Here is a 22,245-nt window from a genome sequence, read left to right on the forward strand (position 1 = left end):
AATTTATTCATTAATTACATTGTGTTGTAATTTCGTAGGAACTGGGATTCTCCCCACACCTCCCCACACCCTCCCCCCATGGTGGGTTCCTCCCCCTTGTTGCTTAACCATAGTAGGGATATATTCTTTATTGTATTATCTATATTTTGCCCTGTATGCAAGGCTATATTCAGAAGGAAATGTAGTAATATCTGCTTATGCAAATATAGGATGAATTGTATTTGTAGATGCTACCATCATAGATGAAGTCAGATAACTTTATTTTAAATTTCTGAATTAGAATAAATAAAACAGAAGCCTGGGAATACAATTTTATATGTTCTCCTTCTTGAGTGCAAGATTTAGTTAATATATCTTACTTGGGTAAAACTATATTAATTTGTTTTTTAAGTGGCAATAGCAGTGTTTTTCTGATTCAGTAGAAGTGTGGCTAATTAATTATAAAAGTACATTCCTGATGATTTAAAAAGCAAAAAACAAATAAGTAAATAAAACAATGATATAGTTTCCCAGAGATCACATTTAATGTTTCTCTGGATTTTGATCTAGTCTGGTAATGTGACTTTTTCAGTCAGAAATTTCTTTCCTGTTTGGTTTCACAACTCCTCTGCTGTCTTGCTTTATCTTTTTCTGTTGTTGTATAAAATGATGTGTGTGCCTGATCATTGTTTCTGCTCATTATTAGCCAGATTCAGGTGAGGGACAATCGGGCATGATGCTGATTCTGGATGAATAGAATGAACTATATACAGTTACTTCATTTCAGGCACTGGGGACAGTTTTGTTAGCGTGTGTGTGTGTGTGTTTAAGTTGTTTGGAAATGTGAAATTCATTTTTTGTCATTAAAAAGGAATTAAACCCAAAACACAAGCACACATGTCCACCATAAGAACAAATTGTCAAAACAAACACAAATCAGTTGCCTCCATATTGTCTTTGTTAATGAGTATTCGCTCCTTTTTCTGTCATCCAGAAATGTTTTTAGCAGGAATAGATGGAAAGCAATTATAGCAGCTTTCTCTCACTTTTTTGAAAATTGGGATGACATTTGCCATGTCCAGTGTTAACATAGTTCCTCAAAGACCACTGACAGCTGGGTAGAATAGTACTGTGCAAACTCTCATTTTTCTCTAATATAATTCGTCAGTGGCCAGAGATTTGAGCTCATTTAGAACAACAAGGTGCTCTTTTTAAATCCCCTTACCTGTTTTGCAGCTTCATTTCCCTCATACTGTTTTGCCTTTTCCAGTCTGGTGAACATTCTTGACAGAGCAGACAAGCAAAATCTGCTGACCAGGTCTGCTTTCTCTGTCAGCTCTATCCTTAACCTTCCACCTCCTGCTCCGATCAGTGCCTTTGCATCCTTCTGTTCTTTTTGCTTTCTCGAAATAGGATTTTGAAGGCCCTGAATATTGTCTTTAGTGCTGTCATAAACTCCAATTCATTCTGGGGTTGGGATACAGTTCTGCATTGTTCTTTTTATGTCCGTAATTGTCCTCCTCATTTCAGCCCTGTTCAGACCCTGAGTTCATTGGAGAAATCCCTGTATCGTGACATGCATCTTGTTATATGCCACCTGTTGTTTCATACTCAGTGGGCTCATTTGGTAATATACTGTGAAGATCTTAAGCATCTCACAGGCCTCTTGACAGAGTTTATCTTTTAAAGTTTGAAATGAGATCACAGTGCTTTACCTTATTAATCTACTAGACAGGCCACACGCGCATATACACATACTTCAGTCTCATCAATTATACAAATAACATAATTTCCCTGATAGTGCACTAAATCTGTTGCCCTATAACCTTATTAGTCCTTTGAACCCCTGGGACTTCTGTCAGCAAATGACAAGTTTGGCAACCAGCCTGCATCTTAGTTCACTTCTTGCATGAGAAAAGTCTATGTGCACTACATGAGTTTAGTAAATGTACCTAACTCACATTGTTAGAATTTCTAAGACACTGAATAAGTCAGGAGAATCAATTGTTTGAAAGTCACAATGTTTTATCTAGTTGAAGTAACAATTTACATAAACCAAAAGCATATCTGTGAAGAATATTCAAAAATCATGAAAATGCAGTCCGGAAAAACTATGCATGAATTATTAAAACAGTTTACAACAAAATAGACATCTTTTCATTCCAGTTTTCATGGAAAGGTTTGAAGAGTTCATTCTCACTTAAAATTTGTGTCTGTTATAATTAACTCATTATGCAGTACATTAAGACACTTTGTATACTACTCAAATTCTTCTATCAAATATATTTTCCTTGCTTTGCTATTAGGGTATAGATGCATTGGATATTTAAGGATATATAGGAAGCTGCTCCTACAACTGGGAAACATAAATATTAAATGTTCCATCTGAAAAAATTTGCCAAATACTTAACTGTAAAGCTAACACCTTATAAAACTCACACCTCAGGCAGGAAATAGGACATTGCCAACATGTCACAAAGTTTCTTTATGCCACATTAAGTCAGTCCCCACCTCTCATGGGCCATATTGCTCTGATTTCTAATAACACAAATTTGTTTTTCTGTTTGAGTATGTGTGAATGGAATCATACAATATGTGCCATTTTATTAACATGCTATTTCAAAATCCTCATATTGTGAACATACAAGAAGTTGATTCTTTTATTGATGGTTAGCATTCAATTGTATAATTATGCACAATTATCTATTCTCTTTTTTAATTTTTGATTTATTTGAGTGTCAGAGACATTCCTCTCTTAATGGTTCACTTCCCAAATTCACACAATGCTGGGGATTAGGATGGATTGAAGCAAGAAACCACTGACAACATGCTGGTGTCCTATATGGGTGGCAGGGACCCAACTACAACCTCCATGTGTTTACCTTAACAGAAAGCTGGAGTCACAAGTTAGGATTAGGTATTGCTGTACCACATGGGTGTCTTGATTGCTATGCCAAATATTCACAACTGCTAGTACTCCTTTTGATTAATTAAAATGTTTTTTGTAATTATTATGAATAAAAATTATGATAAGCTACCTAACATACTATTTTAGGATATGTTTTTATTTGATAGGATTTATTTATTTGATTGAAAGCTTTAGGGAGGGACAGAAAGAGAGAAATTTTCCATTCATACCCCAATGGCTACAATGGTTAGGACTGGCATAGATCGAATCCAGGAGCCAAGAGCTTTCTTCAAGTCTACCATGTGAGTGGCAGGAGAAAGATCCTTGGACCAGCTTCTGCTTTCTCAGGAGCATTACTAGGGAGCTATACTGGAAATGGAGCAGTTAGAACTTGAACCAAAGCACATGCTGAATTCTGGTGACAAAAGCAGCAACTTAACTGTGCCAGTGTGCTGGCCCCTGTTTATTTTTTATTCCCCTTGAAATGTAATGGCTTGATCAAATGTTTACCTTTCTAAGACACAACCAAACTATTTTTGGTAGTGATTATACCATATTACAGTTCTTTTAGGGATGATAGAGAATTCCATCCACTCTAAATCCTCAGCAATTTTTGATCTTAAAGATCTTGTCAGTTATCATACCTTGTGCCATTGTATAAGATACAAAGTGGTATGTTATGAGTTAAATTTGAATTACTCTGATGATCAAAAATATTAAACCTCTTTCCCAGCATTCATTGGTCATTCATATAGATCCACAGCTGTCTTATACTATATCTTTTTTCCTACTCAAAGAAAGGTATATTGTTTTGGGGTCATTGGTGTAACATGGCGATTGGAAATAATAAAGATGGTTCCCTTTTTTCTTTCTTTTCTTCTTACTGTCTCTGAAGACTCGATTAGCATGCAGGATTGTTGCTCAGGAAGCAGTACATTGCTTTGTGAAAGCACTGCTCCGTGGCATTCCTGTCACTAAGATGATGTGTTGAACGTTTTAATTTCTTTTACCAGCTGCTAGCAATAGTTTCTTCAGAGCCAGCAGCACCAATTTTTGGTTGGAAACATACAAAGTATTTAAAAGTACAAAAATAAAATTTAACCATGGTTTTTTCCACATGTGTTATATTCTTAGAAAGATCTTCAACATGTTCAAAAGTGTTGCTGTAGAGGATTCCACAAATAAGAATGAAGGAAAATCACCAGGATATTCCCATTCCAGCTGACTTTTCCAGTTGTGCTGAAACATGGAAGGGAAAATTGAGGAGTCATTTTGAGAAAACCTGGAAAGGTTCCTCCTCAGGATGTTATGAAATTTTAAGTATTATCCAAGCTCTTTGGACTTCAGTATGCAAGAATTTTGTATTTAGTATGAATTTTGGAGCAGAAAATCCACCATCAATAAAACCATTGATTTGTAGGGTTAATCTAAAGATTAAGATGCTAAGCAGTGAAATAGTTGGTAGGAAAGTAAACTTTGATGATGGAGTCAGTTGGCAAAGAGAATAACAGTTGGAATGAGTAAGACATGATGTAGACTAAATAAAGCTGAATGGTAAAATATGAATGAAGTGGTCATATACAACCTATTAAATGGGAGAATACAAATACCTGTCAGATAAACAGTGAAGGTAAAACAGAAGAAAACCAATTTCAAGGTTCCTTACAGACAAAAATTTTAGACTACAATTACATTTGATAATTGAATCTTTTCTTCTACACAGATTGCATTGACAAGAAATTTAAGTACACTATAGATAATTTTTTCCTCTTCTTATGATGATCCCTAACCTTTTTAGATTCACATGAATAACTGTGAAAGCTCTGAAAGAAGACTTGTGTAAGTCTTCTGGCTTATTTTTCATTAGCGTTTTCTGATTTGTTTGTGTTTCAAATCATTTATATTATTGGAAATACACTAGGGAACAAAGGGAGAAACTTTTTTAACGCTGTTTAGTTTCCCAATGCGATACCTACTCAATAAGAAAAGCAAAAGTACGTTATCTCATCATTTCTCATTCAACTAAATGACAGAAAGTAGCATCACCATACAACAGATAATGACAGAAAAGAAAGCTGATCTCAGAAACTGATGCTTGAAGAAGAAAAAAAGAGCAACTTATATTTAATGTCTACATAATTGGGCAACAGGAACATGTAAGACTTAGTGGTCTTTAGATACAAGTGTTAGTTTATGTCTTGGGGATTCTATAGGTTAAGTGCTTCAATCAATTCATTGATGTGAGACACAGAGATCTGTTTTTATCCTTCTTTATCTTATTTCTGGGCCTTTTCATTCTCAAGAGTCTATCCTTGATAACTTGTTATTTGTTGCAAGAGATGGGATTCATATAAACACAATTAGTTTTAATGTCTTTTTTTCATATAGGGTATCATAGTATATCAGAAACTTGCTTTTGAACCTTTCTCCAAATAAAGAACCAATGGAGAAGATTGTGTCATTTAGCTTAGTCTTCTGCTGAGTTTATCCACAAAAGTTCTTTAGTAGTTATCAGTCTAAGTTTTATTCAGCGCTATGCCCAGTAATTTAAAGAATGGTGAAAAAGTATCTTCAAGGTATTTATTATGGTAATTACCAGAACCCCTTTGTTCTTTGCCTTGCTGACTCCTGAAATTCAGGGACACATACACTCATACACAGAGTCATGCATTTATAATTACATTCATATGTGATCTATCTTGTTCTCCAGGCAGGTTCCACAGCTGTATAACTGTATGCAATACTATGTAGTCGCCCACTCACATTGCATTATATATAGTTGTTTAAACTCACAACATAATTCTCATTATGTTGAGAGTCTTGACAAGAAAATATAAGTTTATTCATCATGCAGGGAGTGGGGGTAATCTTTCTTTCAGGACCATTTTGATATTTAAAACATCATTCGTAGGCCATACAATATTATCAACTTAAAAAAAAACAGCCTGCTATAGATTGATTGGATTTCAAGGCCTACCAGTGGTTGCATTGGTGGGGCAAGGCTGAATTATTTTCCCAGGTCTTAAATAACCCATTTTCCAGATTTTCTCCATTGCCATAAACACTGAACACAAAGTATTTACCCTAAATATCTACAGAAGTGAATCTCGCTGATGAGAATATTTACCTGCTTTGAACAACTTACCTGTATTTTAAAATGTGTCTAGAGGGTATACCGTAGTAAAAAATATATGAAATCTGTATGTCATACAGAGTAAAAGGAGTTTTAATGCCTTAAAGAGCCACGCTAATATATTTTGAAATTCTATTTGATCACGTATTCTTACCAGCCAGCATTTGAAAGTTTATGTGGAAAAACACAAGCAGCTTCAAGAGAACAGTATTCTTTCTTTTCCAAAATTGTGGGGACTCATATTGCCTCTCACCTTTCTGTATTATTATATGCATCATGATATTAGCTAATCTTTCTGCCAGAACATGAAAATAAAATGTAGTCAATGTAACAAGGATCAGCAATGATAAAATTACTCCTTCAGTTCCTAAGTGGCAATCATCATGCAAAAATTCAGGGAATTCCAAAATATGTTTGGATCATGATTAACGGTTTTCACATTGTTCATAATTTGCAATTAAAATGGACAATTCAGCCATATTCAGATTCAAGTTGAAATTAAAAATCTTACTTTATAAGTTTAGTTCTTTCCATAATGTTCTTCACTTGTATTTTCAATGTAGTACTTTCTCTGTTCTGTAACAATATTCTCAAGTGCTCACTTCATATCCTTGCCTTTATTCCCCAGTGCATGTATAGATGTCCAAGTCTCATTTGTTCATCTCCCAAATACCACTTGGCTCTTTCCACTTTGTTCTAATTACCATGGCATCCACAATCCAAGCTACTTTCTTCCTACACCTTAACTGCTATGATGTCTCCTTCATCTACTCCAGAGCCTCTCTAATCCATTCCTCCTTTTACAGCTACTGATGGCTAGCACCTAGTTCAGTGCCTGGGCAACAGTATGTGCTACTGGCCAATAGGGTATGCTCAATGAATAGTTGGCATATGCCAACAAAGTAATAAAATTTCAAAGAACCAATGAGACTAGACCTTTTAATGGAACATTTCAAAGCAATAATCTGATTCTAATATATACTGTGGAAATAAAAAAACAACTTATTATTGCTTCTATATACATACATAATCTATTGTATCCTACTTTACCTACCATATGGTTTTTGAATATAGATTTGTGTGACTCCAAATTCATGGCATTTCTAGAAAATAGACTAGGAATTTCTTTAAATGTTACATATATGTGGCAAGCATATATATATAATATTTATATATAGTGTGTATATATATGTGTATATATATATATATATATATATATATATATATATGAGAGAGAAAGTAGTTCCAATCAACTGCTTCATTGCCTAAATGCTCCTGACAGCTACTACTGGGCTGGACTAAATTTAAAATCTGGGAACTCTAACACAGTTCTCTAATGTAGGTAACAAGTCTTTGAGCCATCACTGATAGTATCCAGGATATGCATTACCACAAAACTAGAATCAAAAATCAGAGGTGAGCTTTGAATACAGGCACACAGATATAGAATGTGGGTATTTTAAATAGTGTCTTAATTAACAAGCAAAACTGGCCAAATCAGACTGTTTTAAAACAATTATATCTCGTTACCAATAATTTCTGTCATAACAGTCTATGATTTTTGGTTATATGCAATGTGCTCCATTATTGAACATATCTATTAGAAAAAATACTAGCATTCAAAATATGCTAGTAATCATATAGAAAATAAATGTATCCTCAAAGTCATGTGTGCTATGAATGGCCATGGATATGAGTGGCCTTTCTACCAGAAAAGGACCAATTTGTTTTTCGACAAAGCTAAATAAATTGACTTAAAAATAAGCTTTTCAATGTGTTAGATAGTTTTGCTCAAGTTGTCATGAAGAATTTGGAAGTGGAGAAGGATTGAATAGATCTATGAGCCTCTAGAGGACAGACATTGATTTTAATAGAGAAAAACCCATTCACTTTGCAAAGTTGTGTACTTCATAGCAACAGTTTCCTTAAAAGCAATTCAGTTGCCCTCAGAGAATGACAGATGCAAGCATGCCCACCTAATGGTTTCAGAATATTAAACAAGCAAAATTCTAACTCTAAAATATGTTGGTGGGAAATTTAATGTACAGCTCTGATTCAGGTCCCCATAGGCAAAATTTAGCATATAAATATTTTTCCTTTTCTTAAATTTCTGCATTGCATCTCTGTTTGAAATTGAGGGATACATGCTTTAAAAAATGCCCAGGGCATCATTTTGGGGGAAAAAAAGAAAAGGAAAAAAATGACTAAGGGAAAATTATAAGGCATTAGTACTTAAAGTACTTCATGATTAATTCATTTGGTGTCAACATTAATAGCAGTGGTAATAACAAATCTATATATCAATGATGTTGATGAAATAAACACATCCAAAGGAAATTTCATTCTAATTTGATAGTAGGCAAATATCCCATTAAAATAAAATGCCACTGTACATATCTTCCTTTAATTCCTTGGCAGGAAATTTGCTTTAGTTAAAACAGTCTAATTCAAGTTTTCAGAGGAATTATAATTATTATTTTATAGCAACCATTATCACTAGCAGATTGAGCAATTGTATTAATGAATATATCTTCTATTGTATTTCAATGGGATAAATTAGTTGAAGCCTAATAAGACCCCTTCCAACCTCCAGTTCATGTGACAAACTCATGAAAATATCCATGTAGTTTTAGCATTTTTGTTAGTGGGACACAATAATAGGTAACTGAAATGAAAATAAAATTAACCCAGAAGAAAGAAAAGGCAAAAAAAAAAAAAAAAGTACATTTTGTCCCCGATTGTTCATTTGCAAACACTACTACTATTACTTGATTCTGTTTGCAAATTAATAGCGCAAACTCTACAGGTTCTTAGCTAGAAGTTCGGTCTGCAACACTGGTCAAATTTGTAGACATGTTTTGTAATCATGAGAAAAACCACAGTCCTACATTATTACTGAAACTTCAACTGTGAAGAACAATACATACATAACTGACACTAAATAGCATTAGTTTATAAATACCTATAGAGAGGAGGGGCACTTATTTCCCTTGGATGAGCCTAAAGAGCCCTTCATCAAGAGGGAACAGTTAAGCAAGAAATTCCATTGGTTTTACTGGGAGCTGTGGCTAATCTTGAAGGCTGAGGGGCAGGGAGAGCAAACTGCAGAAGGAGAAGGGGGAAGAGGGTTGTAGAGGTCCTTATTCATTCCTTGTTATGCAAGCATGTTTTACCTTGATCCTGGAGTTTAGTAGATAGGCTTGATTTCTGCAGGTCTTATTCAGGATTTCTTTAACCTTAATCTTCATTTCCTATAACTCTTATTCTAAAGAATAAGAGTAAACTCAATATTTGTCATTTCTTTAACTGATTTTCCGCTTTTTTTTTTTCCCTATCATTCTTCTTGTTTTCTGTATTTTTACTCTTGCATCCTTCTCCATCTAACTGCTTTGGCTTGCCCAGTTCATTCTCTGACTACTTGCATCAGATATTCCCAGAGTCACTACTAGGTCTTTTACCTGGAAAGTATCATCCGGTCTACAGGTGGACTAAAGTTCAATGTGACCTGTTGCCGTTGATACGTGTCTCGGACACTTCTCTGTATGTGTTGTTTCCTTACACAGATTTATAGCGTGAGAATAGTTGAAGATACCTTCTGAAGGCATATGAAAATTTCTGAAGATAGTGATTATTATATAGTTTTTAAATGAACATAACAGGCAAACCTGCATAAATTATGTTTGAGAAAAGTACCAAACCTTTTTTTGTGTCTCTTGAATTTTAGAGGTGAAGAAAAGCTGGCAATGGTTTTAATCAGGACAGAAAGTGAAGAAAAAATGATATTTTTATTAAATCAATCATGAAATTCTATCTGCCAGTTTCTCAAATCATCATTGGGTTGGTTTGTTTTGAGCACAAACAGAGGGAGAGCTTCTTTATGATGGTTCACAGCCCCAAATGCTCACAACGGTTCCTAGCTGATTTCCAAGCTGGAAATCAGGAATTCTGTTCAGATTTCCCAAATCAGGTACTTGAGCCAACAATCCTGCCTCGCAGGGAGTACACAGCAGGAAACTGATACCAGGAGCTTGAACAACTTATCAAACCCAGTACTGCAATATGGAATGTGAGTTTTGGATATCTTAATCACTGGGCCAATACCTGACCTCACTAGTTTCATATTATTACAGATGTTCACCTGACTAATGAATAATGATTAATAAATTGTCAATCTCCCTCAAAATAATTAACAAAATTATAAGTGTACACTAGGATTGGATTCTCGAGACATTTATTTTTTTCCTGAAGTTTTGCTTTTCTTCCCTATATCTCCCACAGCCTTTATCTTTTCTCCCACCTTTATTTTATATCATCTATTTTGCTATTTTTGTCACTGGTTTGTGATTTGTTTTGCCAATTCTTCGTCTCCTAGATAGCTCATTCAGTTTGTCACTGTACAGTTTCCTATAACTGCTTCTTAGCTTGTTCCTTTTCTTCATTTGTCACATTTTATTTTTCATTGACTGTTCATAGTCTTGGAAAGTTTTGCAAATATGTATTTTTTAAGCTATTCAGTGCTTTCATGTAAAAGATAGAGGCTTATTTTCTTCGTATTCTTATCTCTATAAATATGTAGCAGTTCTTTCTTTGCTTGTATTTCCCCTTTCCTTTCTCCACTTTGAGCAGACTAGAAGGACTTAGACATGACAGTGTTATTTTCTAGAATTTGATAGCACTTCTCAAATTAAAAAGTATAGAAGAAGCTGAGAAGAAAATGTGGACCTCCTGCTCTCCTACCCTTTCCATGTCTTTCTAGCCTACCATTTCTTTCTTATTGTGTCTGTTTTTGTATACCCTCATCCTCTCCCCCTAAGAGATTGTGATTCAGTAGGCTTAGGATAGAGTTCTGGGCTTTCATAGTTTGAAAACCTCTCTAGAGAAGAACGAATGCTTTAATATTGGAATCAAAACACAATAAGCTTTCTAACTGTGATGAATAATCCAATAGATTTAATTATGATCCTCTTTCAGTCTAAAACTAAGACTAGATTTTAATTGGGATGTAAATAGATAAAGATGCTTATGACAACAATGTATTAATATGATAATGAAGCCTGGAAATTTCATTGGCCATGAAGAACTCAGTATGTCAAATATTTAAAAGCTATAGAATTGAAATTAATAGGTTTTTTCACTGAGTGAAAAGAAGTGGATTGAGATTTTACACTTAATTTTGTAAGTCAGTTATAATGATTTCATAGCCCACATGCTAAATATAAAATATGTACAAAAATTTTGTTCTGTTCATTATCACTGAAAGCTCTTGGGGTTCAGGCCCTGCCAGCAGACCATGAGGTCACCAAGAGTGAGGCGAAGGTGTCCCTCAGCTGAGGAATCACCAGAGAGAAGCTGGTGAGGAATGTCTGTGTTTGTTCAGTATAAATCCCAGGGTTATATCGGTTCAGGAAGGGGAAGAAAGGAGGGCGTCTTCTGGCAGAACCCCTCCCCATCCCCCTGACCACCAATGACAGTGTCATTGGCTATTAGACACATCTATCTCCCTTGATTTACCCCTCATATCTGAGGTCATGTTCCAGGTGTATTCTCTTTGACCTTCTAGTCATGTTGGAGGTCACACTCCACATGTACGCCTGGAAGACGTGCCTCAAGCCATAGGGAAGTAAGCTTTAGGCCACATGCATCAGGTAGCAGAACAGGGGCTTAGGGGAGATTGCCCACAGATTTGGGCACAACCTATTAGTATTTCTGTTTGCAAAGTCTTATCACACAAATACAATATTTGAGCATTTTTAATAAACTTAAGATCCTGATTTGTACTATTTACACACAAACATACAAGTGATTTTGAATGATTGCTCTTATCTACAGGAATACTTCTTATCAGCTCATGGAGATTTCACACATGGGCCTTGACTTCTTACCTTTCCAGTGCTTCGGACCCTCAAAGTGCCTGTATTCCTTAAATTTCAAATTTTGACCAAAAAGTTTATGCTGATTATTATTCCACTGCAATCATCCCTCTACGTTTTTACCTTTTGTTCAGCACCCCCTTGTCTGTACCCTATTCTGAATAGTATAGCAAGTTATCATTCAAAACGTTTTAATCTCTTTAATTAGATTGTAAACTGCCTTAAAACTCCCTTCTTTTGTTTTTCTTTAAACTGCTTGGAGAATCAGCCATAAGTATTAGTAATAATAATACCATAACAAACCCAAATCACTCCTTTTCTTTTTTTCCCTTTCTTTCCCCCTCCTTTCCTATCCCGTTTTGTTTATTCATAGATTCCTACATTCCTACAACAGATGCTGATTAAAAGCACTCATGCAACTGATATTTTACTAAGCAATCTAATATAATCATGAATGAAAGACAGTCTTTGACTTCAAGGAATTTATGATGTAACAGAAACACAGACATAGTTTGGTATCACTGGTATCACTTGCAACACTGATCTGAACAAGTATAAAGAGTAATAAATAAGCAATCAGAGTCAACTGAATTCAAAAGTGACATGTTTGTTGGAGTATATCTCATGAGCATTTAAAAGAGTATGATCAGGATAGCTTAGGAAATTTTAAAAGCTGCATAGTTGTGTATTCACTGTAATACACTATGTTCTTTGAATAAGAAAATTGTCATGTTTGCTGATTTATGGACTATTACAATTGCTAAATTTATGTTACCCCAAATTCTAGTTTTTAAGATAAGAAATGGCATAAAATTCATTAAAAATAGGGCCTGGCACCATGGCCTAGCGGCTAAAGTCCTTGCCTTGAACACACCGGGATCCCATATGGGCGCTGGTTCTAATCCCGGCAGCTCCACTTCCCATCCAGCTCCCTGCTTGTGGCCTGGGAAAGCAGTCGAGGATGGCCCCAAGCTTTGGGACCCTGCACCCGTGTGGGAGACCCGGAAGAAGCTCCTGGTTCCTGGCTTTGGATGGATGCAGCACCGACCGTTGCGCTCACTTGGGGAGTGAATCATGGGACGGAAGATCTTCCTCTCTGTCTCGCCTCCTCTGTGTATATCTGACTTTGTAATAAAAAAAAATAAATAAATCTTAAAAAAATTTCATTAAAAAGAATACCAACAAGTTTATGTAGAATGAAAATCAAAAGATCTGACTCCATCTCAAAAATCATTCAGTTAAACATGCATTTAACAGACATGTACTGGACTCTGCTATGGGCTTGGTATTTGTTCAGAGTCTCAGAGAACATATAATATTAGATAGCGTGGGGGTAACATGTAGTTAGCCTTATGATTAAAGCACTGATTGGGTAGCCTGCATCCTATCTGTGAGTTGTCTGTATTTGATTGTTGGCTCTACTCATAATTCCAGCTTCATGTTAAGGTCTGCCCTGAGAGGCAATAGGTGATGGCTCACAGAGTTTGCAACTCATAGTTTCCACAAGGCTCAGTGTCTGCTGTTACAGGCATGTGGGGAATGAGGCAATGTATGAGTGCCCACTCAGTCAGCTTCTCTTTCTTAAAAAACAACTTTGAAACTTTAAAATGAATACTAGGCAATTTGAATCCCATATGTTGGAAGGGTGTTCTGTATATTGGTACCACTGTCAGTAATATAAGGATTTTGGAATCAACTAGATTTAAATATGGTAGATATTTCAAATTCTCATGTATCGTTTCATTTTTGAAATTTCAGATTTAATAATGCATTATTTTAATTACTTATAAAACCTATATTTCTTAAAAAGGTGAATAGTACTCATTTTTACTTAATGATTAGTCATTCTCATTTTTATTTCTACTTGGTTGTAATGATCTCTGTTATGCCGTAGCTATTTTTCTGACACGTTGAAAATTTCATTCAAGATAAAAAATAGAAGATATTTAAGGTTGACACCATCAATGACTCATAAAAATGCTCTGGTACCTATAGATTATTTTTTTAAAGTTATTACTGTACCTTAGGGTTTTCTGGATGGACTGACCCTGAAAGGAGTTAATTTGTTTTATGTGGCTTTATAATGATAATTAGATTGACACAAACACAATTTGAAGTACAATTACTTTTAATATGGAAATTAATTTTGTTTAAACACCTTCAGAAGGTTTTTCTTAAAATACCATGGCTACTCAACTATGTTTTTTTTCTTTTCACCTCTAATGTAGACAATCACTAAAAAAAAAAAAAAAAAAACTCAAAATACTTTGCTTATGTTTAAATTTTACAATGCTTCATGCACTATTAAACATGGAACATCCTTGTGGGGACAAGAAATCGAATTTACTCTTGAGAATTTTTCCAACTAATTGATTTTTCGGACATTCTCACATCTTCTACCTGACAATCTTACAAAAAAAAAAAAATGGTGCTGAACTGAGAGGTGCTTTTTTACTGACACATAAAAGATGTCTTTCCATCTTGTAACTTTGGATATGGGCATGTCAGTTTCATAGAGGAACTTTCACATGGAGCTTTTGTACTTTCTCTCCCAGCACAGCTGTAATGAGAGCACATTGTTTAATCGTTCCTCCAATAGAAGGACTCGGAGCTTCATTTTCGTTTCACCCGTTTGCTATCTTACAGGAGCTCCAGGATGGCATTGGGCAGCGGCAAAGTGTCGTCAGAACATTGAATGCAACTGGGGAAGAAATAATTCAGCAGTCCTCAAAAACAGATGCCAATATTCTGCAGGAAAAATTGGGAGGCTTGAATCTGCGCTGGCAGGAGGTCTGCAAACAGCTGGCAGAAAGGAGAAAGAGGTAGGGTGACAGATCCAATAGGAATTATGAAGCATTTCAACTGTCCTTTTGATAAGACGTAAGGAAAGTAGATTCCAAGTAGGGTACCATGAACCATAAGGAGTTGTGTTAGTAAGTCCGTCAACAGTTAATAGAAGTGAAGAACTTTCTTTTTAAATTCTCATGCTGAAATACATACTTGTTGTTAGTACTTTTCTTCTATTTTAAATTTTCGAGTTTATTTTTAAAAATCACACTTGATTGCTTAAATATGTCTTCAGTAAATTCCAACTGTAACAGGCTGAATCTTCTTATTTTTTAAGGGAGATAAGAAAATGCAATTAAAATGACTATTTTGTTAGAAGGGCAGCTTTTTGTTAGACTTTGTTTTAAGCAACCATATATAAGATTATGAGCCTATAGATGTTCAGTTTCAAAGAGCAAAAAAAAAACAAAACAAAACAAAACAAAAACCAAAAAGGTTATTATTAGCTTCAGTCCTTATTTTGTTTTGCTTTGGAATGTTTTGAAAACACTGAAAGTCAATTATATGCTATTTCAATTGAAAGGCATGGAAATTTTACAAGTGAGACTTTTGTTAGGTTTTCAGTTGTTGATGGTAAGACTTCATAATGCAATGCTTCATAATGGAGACTTTGGTGTTCATTTACCAAGTGAACTCTTATATAAACTATGAAAAATCATTTCTGTTGCCAGGCCTTTGTGTCCTATCTATATTCTTCCTCATAGGTGGCAATTTAACCCTCTGGAAGCTAAAATACTCATTGATGAACACCTTTGGTTAAAATATCATAAAATTATGCCTGTTGTTTTTGATCATTTCTCCTTGCTCACATTTCATTATTCACAAAGTGGACACAGTTCATATTCTTAGGCAAAATATGTATTATTTGACAACACCACCCCCCACACACACACAACACAACACAATACAGTTTTGCCAAAATTAGGAAAAAATGACATCATCTAAAATATATTTATATTAAATCTTGGTTCTGAAAATATTCATGATTATATGAAGAGAAAATAAACACTAAAACATTATACTTGAGCTGCTTTCATGGGAAAATTATAATAATCTCCGACCATCATTGAAAAGCTTCTATTACTCACATAAATATCCTGCTATTTATACTATGAATATATATGTATATTTACACACATATAAGTAATAATTCATAAAGTGGATTAAGTACATTGGAGGATTATTTTTCTAGAATATATGTTGTGTTTCTCATTTAGAGATATCTTACCCTGCATTAGTTGAAAGAAGCATATCAACATTCTGATAACCTCTGTTCACATGCATTTGACAATTGTTTTATGTTCTAGAGTTCTAAATGCAATTATAACTTATAAAGATGGTATAAAGTGTCTGTTTCACCAAATAACCCCTAAAAATTTAGACTCTTCAGAATTTATAAAAAAGGGATATATGCTGACTCTGTTGTGAAATATTAAAATTGTCAGTTTGTTACAGCTAGGGATTTGGCAAGAACTAATTGGGAAAATTTCCCCCATTTAAACATTTTGACCTATGTTGAATATTACACTTCTGTACTTTAAAAAGTCAAGATCAGCTTCCTTGAAGATTCTCTGAAGGTCAGCTTTTAAAGTTGTCTAGTTCACGCTACATTTTAAACATAAGTGTTAGCATATTTAAATTTTCACTGAGATCAGTTTTGTGGTATGCTTTGTCAGAATATTTATCTCATCTAAATTCTAGGAAATGCAAACATGTAAAAAATATAAGTGCCAATACTATCAATATACTCACAGCTATTTCCAAACTCCTAGTATCAAAGCAAGTAAAAATAAGTAAAATATTATTTAATAAATAATATGTTAAAGTCACAACTGAGGGAAGGCTGTAATGATGAAACTATTGTTAATCAATGCCATGTTTTGAGTGCAACTCAAAGTTAGGATGAAATTGAAGTTATCTGTTGTACAAATGAAAACGAAGATGCATATTCAACTTAACCAACCACAGTATTGTTAGTCTGCAAAGATTTTTTAATACAGCTTTTAAAATATTTAACCTTTCTTAGTCCACAAATACACATAAAGTACAATTTATACAAAAAACCTTAAGAATATTTGAAACCTCATAGTACATAATTTTAAATCTTTGAAAGTACAAGATATCAGAAATATGAAAATTCTCAGAACAATTTAAATGACAATGGACATCCATTAAGATTAGGCTATGTTGGAAGCAAATGGAGTATAAAATACAGGCAATTAGCTGTGCAATTTAAGATAACAAGTTCACTGCTGCTTCATTTATGTAGTAGAAAAACTGGAGAACATCTATCATATCAGTTTAAGCCTAATGGTAATGACTTTAATGATGGCATAGTCACATAAGTTTTCTTTGTAAACAAAGGAGGTGCAAATTGAACCTATGAGCTATTAAGAGAAATTCTAGGTTGAAACAGAGCATACTTGTATCAGAAAATTTTGAAGTTAGGACCCATGGATAGAATGTAGGCAGTGTATATTGCATAGGATGGGGGAATGGGGAATAATGCTTTGATTTCACCACCTACTAACAACAAATAGGCATTCCCTTCATTTTTAGAGGTAGGCAAAAAATAAGACTAGCAATAACTGTCAGACAGTAGTTTTTTTCTTAATCCTAGATAGCTCCAGATGTTATTCATAGTTGTAACTATTTTTTTTAAATTTCATTTTTTTTTACCATAGTGAATTGTACTTTTCTTTTTTCTTTTTTTTTATTATTTTTTTATTCATTAATTACATTGCATTATGTGACACGGTTTCATAGGTACTTGGATTCTCCCCACCCCTCCCCAAACCCTCCCACCATGGTGGATTCCTCCACCTTGTTGTATAACCACAGCTCAAGTTCAGTTGAGATTCCCCCATTGCAAGCATATATCAAACATAGAGTCCAGCATCTTATTGTCCAGTCAAGTTCAACGGCTTCTTAGGTATACCCTCTCTGGTCTGAAGACAGAGCCAGCAGAGTATCATCCCGATCAATTAAAAGCTCCAACATACCATCAGCAAAAATTTACATCATTATGGAATTAATTGACATAGTAATGAGTAACCAATATGTTAAAAGTAAATGCGAGTTCTTTGTGGTCAAATGGGCCAAACTGGAAACCATAATGCTAAGGGAAATGAGCCATTCCCAAAAGGTTAAATACCACATGTTTGCCTTAATTTAAGATGATATGATGTTATGTATAACATGTTATGTTATGTATGTTATATGTTGTGTATAAACTAAAATTGAAATGTCAATGAGGTGGTCACAGAAGGTGGTTAAGAACTCGCATTTACTTTTAAATTTCATTCTATATTTTATTTTATGATACAATTTCATAGGCTCTGGGATTTCAATTTACCCCTTCTAAAATTCTCTCCCCTGCACTGATTTCCCCTCTGTCACTACAGTAATATAGTCCTTCACAGTCACAAGTCCGTCATTCTGCTGTTTAAGTGTATCCTGGCATTGTGGGTACGGGCAATGGCAGACAGTCCAGTATTGTGTTACATAGATGTGTTACCCACTATCCAACCTCTCTGTATCTCCCCATTCACCTGTGTCAGACTCTAATAATCACTACTCCATGTTCTGATTAACAACTGTTTTAAGTTTTTTGAGGGAGAACATGCAGTATTTTTCTTGCTGTAGTTGACTCATTTAACAAAATGACCTCAGGTTCTATAAAATTGTGCTGAAACTGATAAGATTTTATTGCATGTTATGGTTAAATAATATTCCATTGTGCAAATGTACTAAATTGTCTTTATCCATTCATTTCTTGATGGGTGCCTCAGTAGATTCAATATCTTGCATTTTGTTATAAGTGCTACAATAAAAACAGTGGTGAAGGCATCTTTTTGATATGCTAATTTCTCATCTGGTCATTTTTAATGAAGGAATTAATAATACCGAAATGATGGAAAATGGCACAATGAATATCCATATATACTTTCTTCATTCTAAATTTCTAGTGTCAGCAACTGGTAACATTTTACCACACAGCATTTTTTTCTGTCCCTTCCAGCCCTTCCCTGTTTCAATTATTTACAACATGCATGCATATACATACATATAAATTTTGGTATTTTAGAACACAGCATTTTCAAATGAATCTAAAACAATACTGTGTTATTTTTATTACCCAATCCATATGAAATTTTTCCAAATATTTTAAAATTATGTTCTATATTTTATGAGATGAGGGCAGTACTAGCATTGCTTAATAGTTTATTACACTTGTTTTTTTTTAATAATCCTCCTACTAATTTTTCTTCTTACTGATGTTGATAATTTACACAGTACAGAAATATCTCAAAAATGTCCTAGCTGTCTGTACTTGTCTGGTTCCCCCTTTCTCTTTTGTCCTGTTCTCTATTATCTGAATGTCTTATAAATTAGAAATTGTGTCTAGATGAGATTAGAAAAAATGAAAGTCTGCCAGTTTTGGTGAGAATTCTTCATATAGAATGCCATACATTTTGCATGACATCACATCTGGAGAGGTATGCTATGAGTTTGTTCCTTTGTAAAAACTACTAAATTTGATCACTTAGTTAAGCTAATGATCCTTAATGGTTGCATTATAGAGTCACTTAGTTTTCCTTTGAAATGAGTAAGTCATTGAATGATTTGGTGATCAATTCATGATCCATTCATAAATCAATTATTACATTGGCCTTACAAATTTTTTTAAGAAGTATTTATTTGGTTATAAAAGGTTGATGACACACAGAGAGAAATAAGGACAGAGAGGGAGAGAGAGAGGACAGATCTTCTGTTTGCTGGTTCACTCAAAGGGCCATAATGGCTGGAGCTCGTCCAGACTGAAACTAGAACTCTAAAACTCCAACTGGGTTTCCTACATGGGTGTTTGGGAGGCACGTATGTGGGCCATCTTCTCCAGCCTTCCCAGGCAGGCATGTTAGCAAGGAGATGAAGTGAAGTGGAGTAGCAGAGACTAGAACAGTTGTTCTAGCATGGGATGGTGATATCATAAACAGTGCCTTAACCTGCTGTACCTCATTGTCCCCACCAATTTCCCAGATCTTTATATGATCCTACATTTGTCAGATGACTTTTGTGATTTTTTTTTTTTTTTTGCCTATCTTTACATGCCCTAAATAGCTTCATGGATTCTTATTTACTAAATATGTTGTAATGAAGTACACTTAATATTTTTGGTGACTGCGAGCTTCTTCAGGCTTCCCAATTAGTTGTCCTAGGCTCACCAGAGAATTTTCCTGCCTCAACCATTTTCCCAAATATTTCTGGATTTGTTCAGTGGGTAATGGAAGCAATAGGTAGAAACCAAGATCAGAGTAGCTGTCCTCTTAAAGTAATACCCACACCTTTTTGACAAGCATCTCCAGAATGTTGTTACATTACTATTGACAAGTACAATATATTTGACAAATATCTTCTAGTTCAAATAATGCTAGTCATGGTTTTAAACAACACTTAATGTTAAAGACTTAATGCATGCTCCGTAAGTTATGGTATATGTATATATATAAAGTCCTCTATTCATTAATTTTTAAACAATTTACCTGTGCATAATCTATGCTAATTTGCCAAGAAAATTAATGATAAATAAAATAATGGGAAGCATTCCTAAATGTACTGAAGGGAAGAAACTGCTTATAGACCTATTTCATTGTTTGCATACAAATGGATGCTGTTAATTAGAAAGTAGCCTTATTTAATTCATTAAACTAGGCCTGGTAGGACCTAATCTTGAAAATTTCCAGTTGTAGCAATTCCAACTTCCCAGTACACTCCTTATAAGACAGCTGCTTTCTCTTCAGCATCTTTTTTTTTAAAACACCTTTATTTGCTTTAAAAACATAAGACTTCTTGTACAATAAAGCATAAGCATGTTTCATCTACAAAGTCAGAATATCTTCCTCAGAACACGCAGGAAGAAAGAAATTTCAGCATCTTTAAACTTCAACTTCTTATTAATTCAAACTTCTAACCAACTAGCTTTCTTTTTCAGCACATTATTTCCCTACAAATTAAAAATCAAAAAGTTTTACTAGCATTCAAATTCTCTTCACAATGATTTCTCTTTTATTTTTAATGTTTTTAATTTAATTTTGTTTTTAACAAATTCAATATACTTCATAGATACAATTCTAAAAATGTTAATCCTTTACTCTCATCCTCCCTCCATCTCCTTTTTTAAGGTTTTGAGAACAAATTCTAAATTTGCATTACAATAAAAAGGCTTAATGCTCCACTGAATAAGATGTTTAAATAAAAAACAAAAGGACTCTAATTTAGTTATGGTAAGCAATGACTCCAAACAGTAATTAAATGGGAAAAAAATGACCATTTCACCCATAATACAGTAAATTTTAAAGCAATGAAAACTTTAGTGTGATTCAAAAGTCTCTTCACAATGTGTCCCAGCTTTTAAATGTGCCCAGTTTTTTTCTTGTAAACCAGTGCTTAGAGCTGGTTCAGATATTCAAACTGGCACCCTAGGGTCCCTCCAGTCCCGACTCTACTTGCTCCATACTTCTCAAATTTCTCATTACCGGTTTTGACCTTGCTTGGTGCCTTCATCCAGCCTCCTGCAAACAGACTGCCCCACAGACTGAACGCAATCTGAGTATATGAAATGTGTTTGCATGGGTATTGTTTTAAAATAGAGAGACTTCGTGATTTAAAAGAAATAGACATTTATTTCTGTCTTCTTTTGGTAGTTTAGATCTGGCTGAATAGGCACTCATTCACACAATCTCTCTTGGCACTGCCAGCTGCAACTAATTAACAGATGTCTCAGACTCCTGCTGCTCAAACTGGTCTGCAGTCCAAAGTACAGACATCACCTGGGAGTTGCTAAGAAATGCAGAATCTAATAAATCAAGTCAGCATTTTAAGGAGAGTTTTGGGTGATTCATGTGCACATTAGCATTTGAGAAGCACCCCTTTGTGTAAGCAAGCTTTCACTTCAGTTTGCCATACTTCTGCTTTTTACTCATTCGTATTGTTTTCCACTGATGTTGGATATAGGATAATTAATGCAGATGTATATGTTATGACAATGATGGGGGTAGTGATGGTGGGCATAGTAGTGGTAACATTTCATATTGGCACATATTGTTCCAAATGTTTTACATGGCACATGTACTCATGACAAATCTAATAGGTGCGATTTTGTTTTTTATTTTATGGAAAGGAAACAAAGGCATAAACGGGTGAACCTCCTTCTAAGAGATTACCCAGCTCACAAGTCTAGAACAAGGATGCAAACTCAATCAGTGTTAACTCCAGAGTTCTTTCTCTAGATCTGGGTATGCATAATTCATCTTAGTCTTGACATTCAGTATTCACTAGCACGTGCATCCAGCTTCTGCCCACCAACCTTCCACTTACCTTAGCTGGCCGCATTTAATAACAAGGGAAGTCATCACAGATTCTGTTCCAATCTGTCTTTCCAAACACACTGTCCATCGTTTACACTGTCTTAGCTTATGTCTGAGGCATAAAATGACCTGAAGTTTTCC

General features: G+C 34.6%; 1 protein-coding gene across 5 annotated transcripts in view; it reads left to right on the forward strand.

The window, feature by feature from the left end:
• DMD (dystrophin) overlaps window positions 1–22,245 on the forward strand; it is a 1,951,117-nt gene that overhangs the window by 1,133,282 nt on the left and 795,590 nt on the right. For all 5 annotated transcript variants that reach the window (XM_058659083.1, XM_058659078.1, XM_058659079.1 and 2 more), the window contains one exon: window positions 14,537–14,712. In XM_058659083.1, the coding sequence (XP_058515066.1) occupies window positions 14,537–14,712 (176 nt within the window). The remainder of the gene's footprint in view (window positions 1–14,536; window positions 14,713–22,245) is intronic.

The sequence above is a fragment of the Ochotona princeps genome, chromosome X, assembly GCF_030435755.1.
Source record: "Ochotona princeps isolate mOchPri1 chromosome X, mOchPri1.hap1, whole genome shotgun sequence".
Lineage (NCBI taxonomy): Eukaryota > Metazoa > Chordata > Mammalia > Lagomorpha > Ochotonidae > Ochotona > Ochotona princeps.